The 17,760-nt window shown below is 41.2% G+C and overlaps 1 protein-coding gene across 1 annotated transcript; it reads left to right on the top strand.

The window, feature by feature from the left end:
- Positions 1–465: 465 nt before the first annotated feature.
- Positions 466–16,940, top strand: HTATIP2 (HIV-1 Tat interactive protein 2). Its single transcript, XM_032794602.2, has 5 exons — positions 466–699; positions 790–897; positions 4,063–4,200; positions 16,570–16,631; positions 16,712–16,940. Exons 1-5 carry the CDS (start codon positions 505–507, stop codon positions 16,938–16,940), a joined length of 732 nt encoding a protein of 243 aa, XP_032650493.1. The 5' UTR covers positions 466–504.
- The last annotated feature ends 820 nt before the right edge of the window (positions 16,941–17,760 follow it).

Here is a 17,760-nt window from a genome sequence, read left to right as displayed (position 1 = left end):
CTCTTTTATGTCAAACCTATTACCTTTCCCAGCAGATTTCCAGAAATAAACCATACACCCCCACCCTATGGTGGATACTGAATAATATGCAATGGTGATGGGATTTACTAGGGAGATATGAAACATGCCAAGTTCTCAGTCACTTTCAAGGATACTTCCTTATTTTGCATTAATGTTAAAGAAGTCATTTTCCAGCTCCCTGTTACAATGACAGGTTTCCTAGTGTATGTCAGACATAACATTTCACTTTTCATTAAAAAAAATATTTATTCAAATTGTCACAGTTTGAGAACAGTCCTGAGAGACTGAAGACATGGTTCAATGAAAAGTCTTTAAAATGTTTAAATCTTTCTTTTCTACTATTGAATAAAAACACAGTAAATCTGATATAACAGAAAAAATCAGTGTCTGCTTTTATACCTCTAGACAAAAGGATGTTTAAAAAAATCCATTGTGACTCTTTTAAAGAACTGTGTGTTTTTTTTTTTTCTTTTCATATACAGAATGGCTGAGCTTGAGAACATACAAAACCTTCGTGAAAACTTCAAGAAACAAAATAAATCTTGTTTTATCCTTGGTGTGTCAGGAGCAACTGGCAAAGAATTGTTAAAAGAAATTTTGAAACAGCAATTGTTTTCTAATGTCACCATCATAGGACGTAGAAAACTGACTTTTGAAGAAGTGGCATATCAAAATGTGGTAAGTAATATAACTGGCATACTTGTTGTCAGTTTTAACACTGCTTTATAGGTTAATGTTTTCATGTTATTTTGTATCCTTGTGTTTTAGAATCAACAGGTGGTAGACTTCGAAAAACTGGATGAATATTCTGCAGCATTTCAAGGTCATGATGTTGGATTCTGTTGTCTTGGTACCACAAAAGCAAAAGGAGGAGCAGTAAGGAAAAAACCCCATTGCTTAGTTTTCACTTTGCAGTAGTATATTACAAATCCCCTTGTTTCATTCTCTTCTTTCAAACAGCGCAGAACCTAATAACTTTCCCCCAACCCTCCCATTTAGGAAAATTTGGATTTAGTTCTGATTCTAGGTCAAAGCTTTACCACCTGGGGCCATGTTTTGTTTCACTCTTGTGAGTGATATTTGTCTTGTAAAGTAGATTTTTTACGGAAATTTCTGTCGGGGGAGGGCTGGAATTAAATGTATAAAAGAAATATAGAATGTGGAAAAGATTCCTTTAAAAGAGATACTAAAGAATCTACTTTGGCGACCTTTTAAACATTACACTTCAAGTGGATACTGTCAAGTTAACTGAGCCTAATTGCAGAGCTGAAATTTCAGCATGACAAAATCATCTATCTGAAACTTTACCTTTGTAATATTTCATTTGTAACTTGTGATGCAAAATTATCCACAATATGCACAGTCTAGACGTGATAAATCAACCCCTGAGTGCTCTCACGTCGACTCCTGTACTCCACTGCCATGAGAGGCGCAAGTAGAGTTGACGGGGGAGCCGCAGCATTAGACTCACCGCGTGTGGTCTAAGTACGTCGACTTTAGCTACATTATTCACATAGTTGAAGCTGCATAACTTAGATTGATTTCCAACCCCCCCCTGCCACTAATCAGTGTAGACCAGGCTTAGAGAATAGGGTTCTGCAAACAAGGCCTACACTAACTTGGGGGGGGGGAGGAAGGGACGGGATCGTGAATAACGTAGCTGAAGTTGATGTACTTAGATCTATTTACCACGGTGTCTTCACTGAGGTAGATTGACTGCTGATGCTCCCCGTCGACAATCCCCTGAGCACTGCAAGTTTCTGCACTGTAAAGTGCCAATGTAGACAGTGCACCAGTGCTGGGAGCCATTCCCCTCGTGGAGGCGGGTTTTTTTATAGCGCTGGGACAGTAGCACTTTAACGTTTCTAGTGAAGACATGCCCTTATTTATCAACATCATTGTGGTACGGTGAAGCAAGTAGATTTATGTTCATAATGCCACCCTGGCTCATCCTCTTCTGACATCAAAGAAGAAATGTTCATGACCCAATATACAAACAAATGGGCCATCAGAATGTACCAGGCTTTCCAATTGTTGAACATGGAGTATGTCATTCAGCAGTTAGTTAACTGTGTTGCCATTAATATACTATAACTAGAAGTTTTTTTTTTCTTTTTTTTTTTGCTGTGGCTGTTTCATTCTGCCTGGCTGCAGACTCAACAAAAATGCACTATGTTATTGTATGGAGCAGGGGAGGCAAAAAAAAGGTGTAGAAACTTTATTAGCACCATTTGGTTTTAAATGGAAGATTAGAAAGTAGAGGATCCAGTAGAAATCTTCATGGAGATCCTAAATCTATGGAGCTTTTTGTGCCAAAGATTTGATCATATTTAAAGTGTATCTTAAGTCTTTGCGAATTGATAGCCAGTTAAATGTAACATTAAAGACAACAGGCGTTTTTGGCTGTTGAGGTTTTGCTCTCAACTAAAATGCCACATGTTGGAGGTTGAGGGAGGAAAGGAGAAAACCCATCTGAATTTAGCAGCTTAGAAAAACAAATGTTTATAATCAGTTTGAGAGCTCAGTGGATTTGTGAAATCATTTGGGATTAACAGGCTATTGATTGCTAATAAAACAATATTTAGCTTTGTCCAGGGAACAGCAGTGGAAAAAACGTGTGGGCACCTTGTCAAACAGGACCCATTGAGGAGAGATGATGGGTTAAGTGTGGAGGTCTGAGTGGCAGCGTGGGTGCCAGTTCTTCAAGGAGAACTTGTCAGTTGTTAGTAAGGCTAGTGAAAGGAAGGACGCCAGCGTCTGATGGCTGGGGTAGTATTGATGGAAGTTAGCTGACTAATCAGATTGAAAAAGTCCCATGGTATTTATGTCACTTTAATTTTCATCAAACAATTGGAGACGACAGCACTCTATTAAGGAGAGGTTGATCCAGAACTAAAGCTAAATAAATTAGGGTCTCAGTTTAATCAAATTATCCCTTTACTGGCCTTGGATTAACTGAGAGAGACAGCGTCGGTCTAGGGACTTTTGATTGGCAATTTTTTTTAAGAAGCTGATACAAAGAATGAGAGATTTAACGCAGACGCCTACTACTCAAAATACCCCAAACAAGCACGTAAAAAAAAAGTTAAAATTAATATTTATCAGGAGCATTTGTAGTTTTATTGAGGGAAGCTTCTATTTTTTATTAGTTTTATAAGGCAAAAATCTCCATTTAGACTGAAGGGCTGAGGTTTGTCACATTTACAAAACAAGACAACTCTGAAAGCATACCCAGAAATCTAAGAACTATCCTAATGCTACTATGTAACCTTCTGAGGAAGTTTCTCTATTCTCCTAGATGGTGAATGACTTATAGATGCCTTGTTTATCTGCTTTTAAAATCTTCTGATTAAACAAAGATAAAATTTAGGAATTTACTTAACCGTGGGTTAAATAACTTGAATATTTGGCTACTTTTTGTTTTCTACGTGCTTTTAAATTCTACACTGGGGACAGATAGAACCAACTTGTGCTTGCAGGAGTAGATCCTATGGTGTTACTTCAGTAGGAATTTAGGGCATTCCTTATTTCTTAGGATGCACTCTGGATCTTTCAAGATTGGGCCATTAATGAAGTGTGCTTTACAAAGATTCTGCTCAACTGCAGTGATAAAACAACCAACTTTTGAATTACTGATTTAAATAGGACTGGAAGGGAGCACCTGAGTCATCAAATTCAGACCCTTGCTATCGCAGGCAAACCCTTGATAATAAATGTATTAAGAGCGATCTTAAAACTACCTAGGTTGTTTGCCTCCCCCCCGCCCAACCTGTTGGGAGGATGTTCCAAAACCTACTTCTTATAATGGTTAGAAACCATTTACTCACCCTTAGCTTAGTTAAGGATGAAATGATTTTCTAAAATGAAGTGCCATGAAATTTCCCTTCAGTCTTTGTTTCAAAAATGAGAGAAATTTTGAAGATAATGGAGAGTCACTGAATTTGGTCCCACTTATAGTTTTGCTTTCCCCCACCCCACACACTTTCCCTCTTCTGTGGATTCTTCTGACCTGGTTTTAATCCAAATAACTTTTTATCCTAGGATGGACTTGTTCGCGTTGATCGAGATTATGTTTGCATGTCAGCAGAGTTGGCAAAAGCTGGTGGTTGTAAACATTTCCTCTTGGTATCCAGGAGTGGAGCTGATAAGCACAGCATTTTTTTTATTTTAAAAATCAAGGTTGGTCTAAATCTTGTAATAATAATCTGGAGAAATTTATGTATGGTTTAAGTGTGTAAAGTCAAAATTTCCCTGTGAATTGTTCAAGCAGTTATCCAAAGTGGGGTGGGGGTGGGGGGATGACATGTTAACCAGGAGTAAAACCTAAACAAAGAAAAATTGGAGAAGATTCTTAGACAGCTCCAGTGACTGAGAAATTTAAAACTAGATTGGGGAAAAAAAAAAACACTAGAAAATGTACTATCAGAGATAATCCTGCACTGGCAGATGGATGGACTAGATATAAAGGTCCAGCTTTTCAAGGTATTTAGATGCCTTAAGTTGTGGATAGGTGCTTCTGAAAATCTCACTAGGGATGAAATTCACAAAGGTATCTATGCACCTAACTCCCATTGAAATCAATGTGAGTTAGGTGCCTAAAAACCTTTGTAATCCACCCTAGGTGCCGAACCTTGTTAGGTGCCTAAATATCTTTGAACATTTGGCCCAAGTTCTTTTTCATTTCTACTTTCTATGATTCTTTACAATTTAGCTACATTGTTGCCGTCTCGAGCTTCTCAGGATTCAGTTCTGTCCTTTTATGTGAATAAAATTCCCACTGCCTTCCAGAGGAGTTACACCTGTGTAACAGAGGACGCAAATGGGCCACATTTTCAAGTGCTCAACACCTACAATTTGGATCAGATTTTTAAAACATCTCAGCTCTCATTTACTTACCTAAATAAGGTCCACACTTTCCAAAGTGCTCAGTGCCCTCCAGCTCCCATTCTGATGTTTATGGTCAGCTTTTCAAAAAGAAAGTCAGCCCCCAGAAGTGGGTGCTGAGTTCCCTTGAAAATCTGGCCCTATCTGTTTTATCGGAGGTCCAACCTGCTAACTCATGTAAAAAACTACAAACTGCCTTGTCAGCACTTGGATTTTACCTTGAGTTAATTAATTCCAGTTAGCAAACTCAAGTTAAGAACTTTTTGTGTGTGTGAAGACAAGGCCTAAGGTAAACACAGAAGGTTAAATACTCGTCTTATTGACATCAATGGGAGAACTTCCACTGACTTCAAAAGAGCCAGGATTTCAGAGAGGAGAGAGATTCTTCATGCCTCTTGTTTTCCTGAGTGTCTTAATAACCATATATCTCCAGAACAGTTCCTTGAATCAAAATATATTTTTCATAATCATACATCGTACAGATGGAAAGTCCTACTGGGTTTCGGGTGACCAGATGTCCCGATTTTATAGGGACAGTCCTGATATTTGGGGCTTTTTTTTATATGGGCTCCTATTACCCCACCACCCTCTATCCCGCTTTTTCACACTTGCTGTCTGGTCATCCTAATTAGGTTACTAATTCATCCGCCTCACCAATGCTGGATTGTTCTCTAGTATGTTTACTAGTGGTTTGAGCTGACTTTGCTTTGAAGAGGTTAATACTATACACTTTGGAACAAATTCCTACAGGTCAGTTACCACCAGATATGTTTTTAATGCTACCACTTACAGTTACTTCAGTTTGAAGTGAGTTAGAACTCAGTTGTGTGGTAGTGTAATGGTGCAAGTCATCTGAGGTCATCCAGCTATTCCTAAGTGCATAGTCACTGCAGCCAGTATATGAGTGGTATTTTTTAGGGGTTGCCTCATTCCATTGCTCCAGGATAGATACAGTTCTCTCAGAAGAAGTCAGAAATCTGTCTTCTCTTCAAAGTGTACCTGAGTGCCACAGTGATTTTGACCTCTAAACAATCTACAGCCCTGTCTACACTGGGGATTTGTCCCAGTTACAACCAATGTTGTAACTCCACTGGGTCAAACCTCTTATGTAGGCAGGCAACGTTGCTATTTGCACCAGTGGTGCTAACCCCTGCTTGAAACTGAGGTAAGTTCCACTGGCGCAACTAGGTTTGACCTAGTGCTGGTCACAAGGGCTGTAACTGGGGCGAATCCCCAGTGCAGACAAAGCCTAAAGACTCAAGATTTTCTATCTTGCTTTTGATTAAAACTTATTAAAGTGATAAATGGTCTACAGATGATATCTGGTCTTATACTCAGTAAGAGTTTAATGACGTAGGCATAATTACAATGAGTAACATCTTACATTTATGAAAAATGTATCCTCTAGTGTTAATGTACCCACTCCCTCTGCCTCTCTTCCTGAGCAACCTGTGAGCAAAAAGCCTCTCTCCTTCAGATAGTCTCTTCACCCTCACAGCCCTGTTGTAATTTTCAGTTTCTTTGAGGTTTTTGTCCTTATCATCACATCACTCTGTCAAGAACCAGAGCAGAGCCAGTTTCTGGGCTACCTAACAAGTGTATCTGCAGTAGGTGCCCTGACTGGCTTTGCCGCCTGATCAGTTGGAAGGATCAGCTGACCCGCTCTTAAGCCTAGCTGCAATTCAGTGGCTGCTCCAAGCATCTGCTCATGGCTGTGGTAGCTTTTGTTTGTTCCCAGACTTGCCTGACTTCAGCTCTGACCTTTTGCTCCAATTCCTTCCTATTGACTCCTGTTCTGACTATTGGGCCTGACCACCCATGTCCTGGTCAAATGCACCTGCTCAAAGTGGTGTACCAAGTATTTCTGCACACTGGGTATTACTGTCTGTCTCCTGTCCCTTGAATTTTTTTTTCCAAAATCACTGGCTTTGTTTTTCCCATGTTGCTTTTAAAAGTTAGTCTGCCTAAAGTGTATACAAATAATGACTGATGATTGTTATCAGGAGATGTTTTCTGTCCCTGAATGAATGTGCTAACCTTGAAAACAGGTTATTATCTGCCTTACATCTGAGGTTACAGAGACAGGGCTCATAAAATTTTTATATTTTTTTCTTCTCTTTAAATTGATCCTATGTAAAATATGAATGATTGACATATTAACTCCAATCTACCACATTCTTCTTCCAAAAAGTTATAGAAATCTTATTCTTTCCTCTCACAAGTGTTAACAAAAAGGGAGATAATTTTGTCTGGTGTTTTTTATAACAACCATGGTTCATACCTCTATGGTACAGTACTGGGAGTCAGGAGATCTAAGTGTTACTCCCAGCTCCGCCATTGATTACCTGTATTACCTTGGCACATCAGTTAGCCTCTCTGTTCTTTAGTCTGTAAAATGGGCATAGTTATAGTTGCTCATCTTTTGGAGATCTCTGAGTGAAAAATGCTATGTAACTGAGATCTTCAGAGACTGAAAACTGTTGATAGGTCCCTCCCCAAGCTTTCCCACAGAGGCACTCAGGCATAAGAAGATCTAACAATCAGTCCATTTAATACAGTATCTCATCTCCAGCACTAGCCAGTACTAGATGCTTCAGAGGAAGATGAAATATGGAGTAACTTGCCCAGTGGAGAAATTCTTACTAACTTATGTCTATTAGTGGTTGCTTATACACTTTTATCCAGTATAACATAGTCGTGGATGTTCTAATTTTTCATAGAAATGTCTAATCCTTTCTTGAATCTTACTAAATTCTTACATTTCAACTGTATGTCGTAGCAATGAGCTCCACAGGTTAATTATGTGATTGCAATTTGATTACATTTATTTTGTGCAAACAGAACAGATTCCAAACAAGCTTTATATATACACATACACACACACACACACACTTATTGTTTTAAAAGTGCCAATTTCAGAAAGTTGAAAGCAATTATAAGCCAAATCAACTGAAAGTATTTTTTAAACCACTGTAGTCTTTTTGGATTGTGGCTTTTTGGGCATCTAATAAAATATTCTTATACCATTCCCAATTATCACTCACATTTTCCTGTTTAAATTCTCTCTCAGCTGATTTGGCTCATAACAACAAATAAAAGACCAGCCTGACTTAGAGGGGAAGTGAAAGAAGTTATAATATATGGCTGGGAAAGGTTAGATTTTTATTGGTAAATGATGATAAACAACACATACAACAATGAAAAAATATTTCCATCAATAATAGAAAATTACAGATAAGCAAAGTAAGAAAAATGCTGCTTGAAAACTTTATTAGAGTTTGATTTAAGGCTAAAATTTTGACACATAATATTTGCAGTTTCCCTTTTAGTGGTTATAAAGCTTTACTTTTTTGAATTTGTGTCTAGTGTCCTTTAATTATTACCTAACACGCCCCCATAATTTCCTGCAACTGTGAAAATTTAAATAAATAAAAATAGGGAATAAATGCTTAAAACCCATAATTTTCCACACTGTGAAAATTTAAATAAAATTTTAAAAAAGCTTCAGAATAAATGTGGAAATTACCCATAAAAATTAAAAAAAAAATCAAATTCTGCCAAGTCTCTATATACTTATATAAAAACAAATAGAAAAGGGGGGAAGTTGATAGTAGTGAACATAAATTAGAGGTTAAGAATGATAGAAAATTGATAAGGGAAACAAAAGGACACAAGGAGAAATCTCTGGCCAGTAGAGTTAAGGAAAAGAAGGACTCTTCTAAAAAGTATACTAGGAACAAAGGAAATCCTACCAATGGTATTTGTCTATTACTAGCTGGAAATGGTAGAATTGTTGTTGAAAAGGCACAAGTGCTGAATAAATACTTTTATTCCTCTTTGAGAAAAAACCAGATGATTTATTCATATTATATGATGATGATCAACTACTTTCCATTCTAACAATAACTCAGGTGAATGTTAAACAGCAGCTACTGAAGATAGCTACAGGTATTTTAAAATCAGGATGTCCAGATGACCTGCATCCAAAAACTTTAAAAAGCTGGCTGAGGAGCTTTCTTCAACATTAATGTTAATTTTCAGTAAGTCTTGGAACACTAGAGAAATTCCAGAGGACTAGAAGAAAGCTAATGTTACACTAATATTTAAACAGGTGTGACAGAGTGCTGAAATCTGACAAGGTGGGTCAGCACTCGGTCACTGTAGCCTCAGTTCTGCCAGTAACAGCTGATTGGATAATTAGCTAATCAGAAGGTGAGGCTGAGGAGGTAAGGAACTAATTAGCCCTTAGATGAATAACCTGATAAAAGCAGCAGAGAATCCTGTGGCACCTTATAGACTAACAGACGTTTTGGAGCGTGAGCTTTCGTGGGTGAATACCCACTTTGTCAGATGGTCGATCTTAGGATAGATAAAAAGATAGAAAGGAAGTGTTATGTGGGAGGATAGGGCTAGCTGAGTCTGGAATGAAGGAGTGTCCAACAGAGAGTGAGTGATCTATTCTTCTTCTAGGGCCTAGCAAAGAAGTGTTCAAAGATGTAAAGGTTAAAATGGTGATATTGCACTGTACTGAGTTAGTGTTTGGGTTTAAAATATAAAATATAGCCTACACACAAGGTGAAGGGAGAGGGATAGCTTAGTGGTTTGAGCACTAGCCTGCTAAAGCCAGGTTGTGAGTTTAATCCTTGAGGGCCACTTAGGATCTGGGGCAAAATCAGTACTTGTCCTAGTGTAAAGCAGGGGCTAGACTCAATGACCTCTGAGGGTCCCTTCCAGCTCTATGAGATAATAAAAAAATAATGTATTGAGAGATACTTAAGTGGGTCTGATCAGTTCCTGGGCATCAGAGTCAGGAGAGAGCATCTCTCCATTCACGACAAGGTAAGCAGGATGATTCTCGAGCCTATGTCCTACATCTTCTTGATCTCAGGCTATGTCTACACTACGGGATAACTTCAAATTAACATAACCAGTTTTATAAACAGATATTATAAAGTGATTGCACGCGGCCACACTAGGCACATTAATTCGGCGGTGTGCGTCCATGGTCTGAGGCTAGCATCGATTTCTGGAGCATTGCACTGCGGGTAGCTATTCCATAGTTCCCGCAGTCTCCCCTGCCCCTTGGAATTCTGGGTTGAGAGCCCAGTGCCTGATGGGGCAAAATCATTGTCGCGGGTGGTTCTGGTACAGCCTCACCCCTCCCTTCGTGAAAGCAGCAGACAACCATTTTGCGCCTTTTTTCCTGGGTGAACTGAGCAAACGCCATAGCACAGCAAGCATGGACCCTGCTCAGATCAATAGCGCAATCGTGGACGTTGTAAACACCTTGCGCATTCTTGTGCTGTCTATGGTGAACCATGAACTGCAAAGGCAGGCGAAGAGGAGGCAGCTACGGCAGCGTGGCGACGAAAGTGATGAGGACATGGACACTGAATTCTCCCTAACCGCAGGCCCTGCGCTTTGGAGCTCCTGCTGGTAATGGGGCAGGTTCTACCCACTGAAGCTAATTGTGCCGGGAAACAAGCACAGACTGGTGGGGACCGCATAGTTTTGCAGGTGTGGGACGATTCGCAGTGGCTGTGAAACTTTCGCATGTGTAAGAGCACTTTCTTTGAACTTTGTGACTTGCTTTCCCCTGCCCTGAAACGCCATAATACCAAGATGAGAGCAGCCCTCACAGTGGAGAAGCGAGTGGCAATAGCCCTCTCGGAAGCTTGCAACGCCAGACAGCTACCGGTCAGTCAGGAATCAATTTGGAGTGGGAAAATCTACTGTGGGGGCTGCTGTGATGGAAGTAGCCAAAGCAATCATTAAGCTGCTGCTACGAAAGGTTGTGACTCTGGGAAACGTGCAGGTCACAGTGGATGGCTTTGCTGCAATGGGATTCCCTAACTGTGGGGGGGGGGGGGGCGATAGATGGAACCCATATCCCTATCTTGGCACCGGAGCACCAGGGCACCCAGTACATAAACCGCAAGGGGTACTTTTCAATGGTGCTGCAAGCGCTGGTGGATCACAAGGGACGTTTCACCAACATCCATGTGGGATGGCCAGGAAGGGTTCATGATGCTCGTGTCTTCAGAAGCACTACTCTGTTTAAATGGCTGCTGTCATAAGGTATAATTCCCAAATCTGAACCTTAGCGTCCAAAAATTGGTACCTGCATGAATCCTCTAAGCTTAATTACCAGCTTAGATCCTGTACCGCTGCCACCAACCAGGAATTCCAGTGCCTGGTACACTCTGGTCCCCCAAAACCTTCCCTGGGGACCCAAGACTCAGATGCCTTGAGTCTCACAACAAAGGGAAATAACCCACTTCCTTCCCCTTCTTTATCTCCTCCCAGGCTTCCCCTCCCTGGGTTACCCTGGAAGATTACTGTACTTAAACTTGAATTACAAAACAGAGAGGACAATTTACCTTCTCCCTCCTTCTTTTTTCCCCATCCCAGTCTTTCCCCAAGAGAGACAGTAATCCTGGCACAGAGATTCCTATCCCCTTGAGCCTCAACTAGAAAAGAAAATCAAACAGGTCTTAAACAGAAAGCTTTTAATAAAAAGAAGAAAAAGACATAAAAATCGTCTCTGTAATCAAGATGAAAATATTACAGGGTCTGTTAACTTACAAAAAATGAATAAACAGCCTTATTCAGAAAAAATACAATTTAAACACTTCCAGCAAACTACACACTTGCAAATACCGAAAAGCAATGTAAAAGCCTATATTGTCTTTCTACCTGTACTTACAAATTGGAAACAGAAGATTAGAGAGCCTGGAGATAGTGTGATCACCCTCAGAGCCTAGAGAGCACACTGACCAGAACAAAGGACCACACCCCAAAACTTCCCTCCCTTGAGATTTGAAAGTTTCTTGTTTCCTGATTGGTTCTCTGGTCAGGTGTTGTTTGTTAACCTTTACAGGTGAAAGAGATATTAACCCTTAGCTATCTGTTTATGACAGCTGCAGCAAGGGAATTACTTCCCAGACCAGAAAATAACAGTTGGGGATGTTGAAATGCCTGTAGATATCCTGGGTGACCCAGCCTACGCCTTGATGCCATGGGTCATGAAGCCACACACAGGCAGCCTGGATAGTGGTCAGGAGCTGTTCAACTAGAGGCTGAGCAAGTGCAGGATGGTGGTAAATGTGCACTGGCCGTTTAAAGGCTCGCTGCGCACATTACTCACTCGCTCAGACCTCAGCCAAACCAATGTCCCTTTGTTATTACTGCTTGCTGTGTGCTCCACAATCTCTGTGAGAGTAAGGGGGAGACCTTTATGGCGGGGTGGGAGGCTGAGGCAAATCACCTGGCCGCTGATTATGCGCAGCCAGACACCAGGGCGATTAGAAGAGCTCACAAGGAGTGCGTGCATCAGGAAGCCTTGAAAACGAGTTTCATCACACGCCAGGGTACAGTGTGACTGCTGTGTTTGTTTCCCCTTCATGATCCCCCCACCCCTTTATTGACTCCTTCCCTGTAAGCAACCCACCTCCCCCTTCGATTACAGCTTGCTTAAGGAATAAAGTCACTATCATTTAAAAATCATGTATTTTTTATTAAAAGTCATTCCCTGTAAGCAACCCACCCTCCCCTTCGATTACAGCTTGCTTAAGGAAATAGGAGTCACTATCGTTCAAAAATCATGTATTCTTTATTAAAAAGTAATTATAAAAAGAGGCAGAGAATTAACAAGGTATCCCGGGTGTGGTTTGGGAGGAGGATAGGGGGAAGGAAAAAGCCATTAAGCACATTTCAATGTAATGACAGCCTTTTGGTTGGACTGTCCATGGGGGTGGAGTGGGCAGGTGCACAAAGCCTTCCCCCACACGTTCTTACACGTCTGGGTGAGGAAAGCTATGGAACATGGTGAGTACTGAGGGTGGTTAAACATGGGCTGCAGCGGCACTCTGTGACCCCGTGCTCTTCCTAAAGATCCACCAGACGTCTGAGGATATCAGTTTGATCACGCAGCAGCTCCAGCGTTGCATCCCGCCACCGCTGATCTTCCTGCCTACACCTCTCATCTCGAGCGTCTCTCCTATCCTCACGTTCACTGGCATCTTTCCTGTACTTTGCTACCACGTCCTTCCACTCGTTCAGTGAGCTCTTTCATTGCGAGTTACTTCCATGATTTCCCGAGAACATTTCATCTTGCGTCCTCTTCTTCCTCCGCCTTATCTGAGCTAGCCTTCGGGATGGAGTAGAGGCTTGAAAAATGTGCAGCTGCATGAGGGAGGGAAAAAAGGGAGAGAAGTATTTAAAAAGATACATTTTACAGAACAATGGTTATACTCTTTCACAGTGAACAACACTATTCACCTTACATAGCACATGTGATTTCACTATAAGGTCGCATTTTGCATCTTTTAATATTGAGTGCCTGCGGCTCTCGTGTTACAGATCTCACAGACGCAGATGCGGGCATCAGAATTCAGCTTTCATGCGGCCATGGTAAGCCATTGTCTTTCAGCTTCTCCAGCCTTCATATACACAGTGGCCTCTGATGCTTCTTTCCTGTTAACAAGCAGCAGCAGACGCCAACCCCTCCCTCCCCAATCCAATTCTCTAGGATTGCTTTACCCCTCCCCCACCACATGGCTGGTATCATGGAAGATCACTGCTAATCACCCCCTTCCCCCCCCCCCCACCACATGACTGGTAGCTGGAAGATTCCTGCTGGCCAAACGCTAAAAAGCTCAGCGCTATCCTTCCTCCCCCCCCCACTTTGCTACGTGCAAGGAAGGATTCTTTTAAGCAACTGCCCAGTAGGAAAATGGCCATCTCTGTCCCCTTAATTAAATTCCTGAATTTCAACCAGTTACCATGAACGGTATCACTCTGCTGAGGATAACAGAGCGAGATAAAGAACGGATGTTTCTTGAATGCCAGCAATCACCGGGACCATACGCAGCTATGCTTTGTCATGCAATGATACCGATTACTTGCTACATGCATGGCATGGTAAAGTGTCCTACCATGGTGGATGGAACAAGGCTGCCTTGCCCAGAAACCTTCTGCAAAGGCTTTTGGAGTACCTCCAGGAGCGCTTCATGGAGATGTCCTCGGAAGATTTCCGCTCCATCCCCAGACATGTTAACAAACTTTTCCAGTAACTTTATGGCTCCGAATGCATCCCAAGCCCTCATGGCAAATCAATCATTAAAAAAATGCTTGCTTTTTAACCATGTTTACAAAGGTACACTCACCAGAGGTCGCTTCCATGGCTAACTGTCTGGGCTAGTGGCTTGGGAGGGTAATTCCGTCAGGGTCACAAAAAGCTCCTGGCTGTTAGGGCTAACGGCGTGCTGTGTGCTCGCTGCAAGGTCGTCCTCCTCTTCCTCCTCCTCATCTTCCCCCTCCGCTGAATCCTCAGCCATGGTTGAGATTATAACCCCCACCTCGGAATCCACGACAGGGATGGGTAGTGGTGGCGCAGCCCCCTAAAATTACATGCAGCTCAGCGTAGAAGCGGCATGTTTTCGGCCCTGACCCGGATCTTCCGTTTGCTGCTTTGGTTTTCTGGTATGCTTGTCTGAGCTCCTTAACTTTCACTCTGCACTGCACTGAGTCCCTGTGTAGCCTTTTCCCATCATAGCCTTTGAAATTTTTTCAATATTTTTTCATTTCGTCTTTTGGAACGGAGTTCTGTTAACACTGAATCCTCTCCCCATATAGCGATGAGATCCAGTACCTCTCGTGTGGTCCATGCTGGTGCTCTTTTTCGATTCTCAGGAGACCGCATTGCTACCTGTGCTGATGAGCTCTGCGTGGTCACCTGTGCTGATCAGAGCTCCAAGCTGGCCAAACAGGAATGCAATTCAAAAGTTCGCAGGGCTTTTCCTGTTACCTGGCCAGTGCATGCGAGTTCAGATCTGTGGGACACCGCCCGGAGGCCAATACCGTCGATTTGCGGCCACACTAACCCTAATCCGATATGTTAATATCGATTTTAGTGTTACTCCTCTCGTTGGGGAGGAGTACAGAAATCGATTTAAAGAGCCCTTTAAATCGATATAAAGTGCATTGTAGTGTGGACGGGTACAGCGTTAAATCGATTTAACGCTGTTAAAATCGGTTTAACAGCGTAGTGTAGACCAGGCCTCAGTAACTATAGGCTTGTAGCCTGCCATCCATTCCAGGCAGATTAAGGGAATGGCTAAAACAGGATTTGATTGATGAGGAATTAAAGGAAAGTAATATAATTAATACCAATCAACATAGCTTTATGAAAGGTCATTAAACAAACTTGATTTTTTTATAGGATTACAAATTTGGTAAAGGTAATAGTGTTAACATATTATACTCCTGTTCTGCATGGCATTTGACATAGTACCACACAATATTTTGATTAAGAACAAGAACAATACAAAATCAAAATGGTCTTAAAATGTAATTGTAGTGGAGTCCCTTACGGATTGGATCTTAGCCCTATGCTCTTTAACATTTGTATCAATAACCTGGAAGAAAAGAAAAAGAAAATCATTACTGACAAAGAGAGCAGCTAACACGAAGATTGGGGGAGTTCACTGATTTAGAGCTACCTGGATTGCTTGGTAAACTGGGTGCAAGCAAACAATGCACATTTCAATATGGATAATTGTAAAGTCATACCTATAGGAACAATGACTACAGGCCATACTTAGAGGAGAGGGACTCTATCTGGAGAAGCAATGATTCTTAAAAGATTTTGGGATCATGATGGATAATCAGTTAAACGTGCCCTCCCAGTGTGATGCTGTGGCCAAAAGTGCAAATGCAATCTAATCTAAAGATAGGAATATTGATTGGGAGTAGACAGGTTATATAATCTCTATATTTGGTACTGGTGTGACTGCTACTGAAATGCTGTGTCCAGTTCTGGTATCATGAATTCAAGAAGGATGTTGATAAAATAGAGAGCATTCAGAGGATAGCTGCAAGAATGATAAAGGATTGGAAAATATGCCTTATGCATAGGGCCATTTTGGTCAATTTCATGGTCATAGGCTCTTAAAAATCATAAATGTCATGATTTCAGCTATTTAAATCTGAAATGTCATGGTGTTGTAACTGTAGGGGTCTTGACCCAAAAAAGAGTTGTGGGGGGTTGAAAGGTTACTCTGTGTGTGTTTGGGGGTGGGGGGTGCACGGTACTGCTACCCTTACTTCTGTGCTACTGCAGGTGGCAGTGGTGGGCAGCTAAGAGCAGCAGCTGTACACCAGAAGCCCCATTCTGAAGGCAGAGCCACCACCAGCAGCAGTGCAGAAGTAAGGATGGTATAGTATGGTATTGCCACCCTTACTTCTGCACTGCTGGCTTCAGAGCTGGCACTCAGTCAGCAGCTGCCCATCCCCAGCTGCCCAGCTCTGAAGGCAGTGTGGCTGCCAGCAGCAGCACAGAAGTAAGGGTAGCAGTAGAGGGTGAAAATAGTTGGGTAGGGGGAAAGAGAGAATGGCTAACAGTAATATATTTTGCTATAGACTAACTGCATGTGCAACTTGTGGATACAGCTGGTTTGGTTGGGTTTTTTGTAATTGTTAGGAGACAAAAAAGCAGATCCGCAGTAGTAACCTATGGTGTATAATACACAGTTCTAAAGTCTTTTGCTCTCAAGGTTGAATCTTTTGTCAGGATTGTACTGACAATACTTTAAGTATGCTAGAATGATGAGCAGTAATTCTGGGGTCCTTGTTTAAATATGTAATGGATTTTGTTTATTTAAGGGTGAAGCAGAAGTTAAAATTGAAGAACTTAATTTTGATCGCTGCACTATATTTAAACCTGCGTAAGTAACTGTTGACGTGTGAGTGGAAACTGTTTGCTATTTACTACCTCTTCTTAATCCCTCTCCTTTTTTTTTTAAAGATTGATTTTATGTGACCGAGAAGAGTCACGTCCATTAGAATGGTGTGCTAGAAAAATTCTGGGTTGCCTCTCTCATGTGATGTCTATTACTGCACTTTCTGTGCCCATTGCAACATTAGCAAGAGCTATGGTGAACAGTGCAGTAATCCCAAGTAACGAGAAGGTGGAGCTGTTAGAGAACAAGGATATCCACATGATTGGAAACCAAGATGAAACAAAGACCAGCTAAATGGTGTGATTATCAGATATTGTGTACTTCTGCCCCTCCCTAACAGCATCACCAATTCCTATTTCAGCATCCGGAAAAAGTTTGCAATGCAGTAAAATTTTGTTAAACATTTGTGGTTTCTTCCTGCTGCCCCAGGCTTATGAAATAGTAATCTATTACATTGTAAATCGTGCTGTACCATGAAATCCTTTTATAAGGATTATGAGATTGTAACAATGATATGAGTCGTTTTTTCAGGACGTATTTAATGAAAATGATACTTTTCCTGCAGAATTTTTTAGTATGATTTTCATCCAGCCTATTACATGCATCGATCCAAATGAACAGGTGCCTTTCATTTATTAAATAGTATTTTAATATATGTAATAAGAAGGAGGGTTCAGTTACAAGACTGTGGCACATTCAGTCAGTTATTCTCAGAACTAAACACTAGCAAAGGGTGTGCAATGGAGCAAAGACTATGCAATCAGTGACCCTTTGCCCCTTCACTGGGAGAGAATTTCAGTATAACACAAAGAAGCTGCTGTTACTAGTTTTGCTGCTGTCAGCCAGGGACCGCCTGGAGAATGGTTGCTGTTGAATTTGTGCTTGTGATTATGTTATTAACTAACTATAGAGGGAAAAATAATTTATCTAATGATTTTATTGCAACTAAGCCTTGCTGCATAAAGTTGAAACCATTTGGCTTGCAAAGGGTTCTTGTGTAGATTGATTAACAAGAAAATATATATCTGTTTGCAAAGGGTTCATACTGTTTCCTAGTCTTAGGAATTCCTTATCCTATACTACATAGGAGAAACCCTAGAGAAAAAAATCTTTA

The sequence above is a fragment of the Chelonoidis abingdonii genome, chromosome 4 (genome assembly GCF_003597395.2).
Source record: "Chelonoidis abingdonii isolate Lonesome George chromosome 4, CheloAbing_2.0, whole genome shotgun sequence".
Lineage (NCBI taxonomy): Eukaryota > Metazoa > Chordata > Testudines > Testudinidae > Chelonoidis > Chelonoidis abingdonii.
This window is presented reverse-complemented; position numbering and strand designations above follow the sequence as displayed.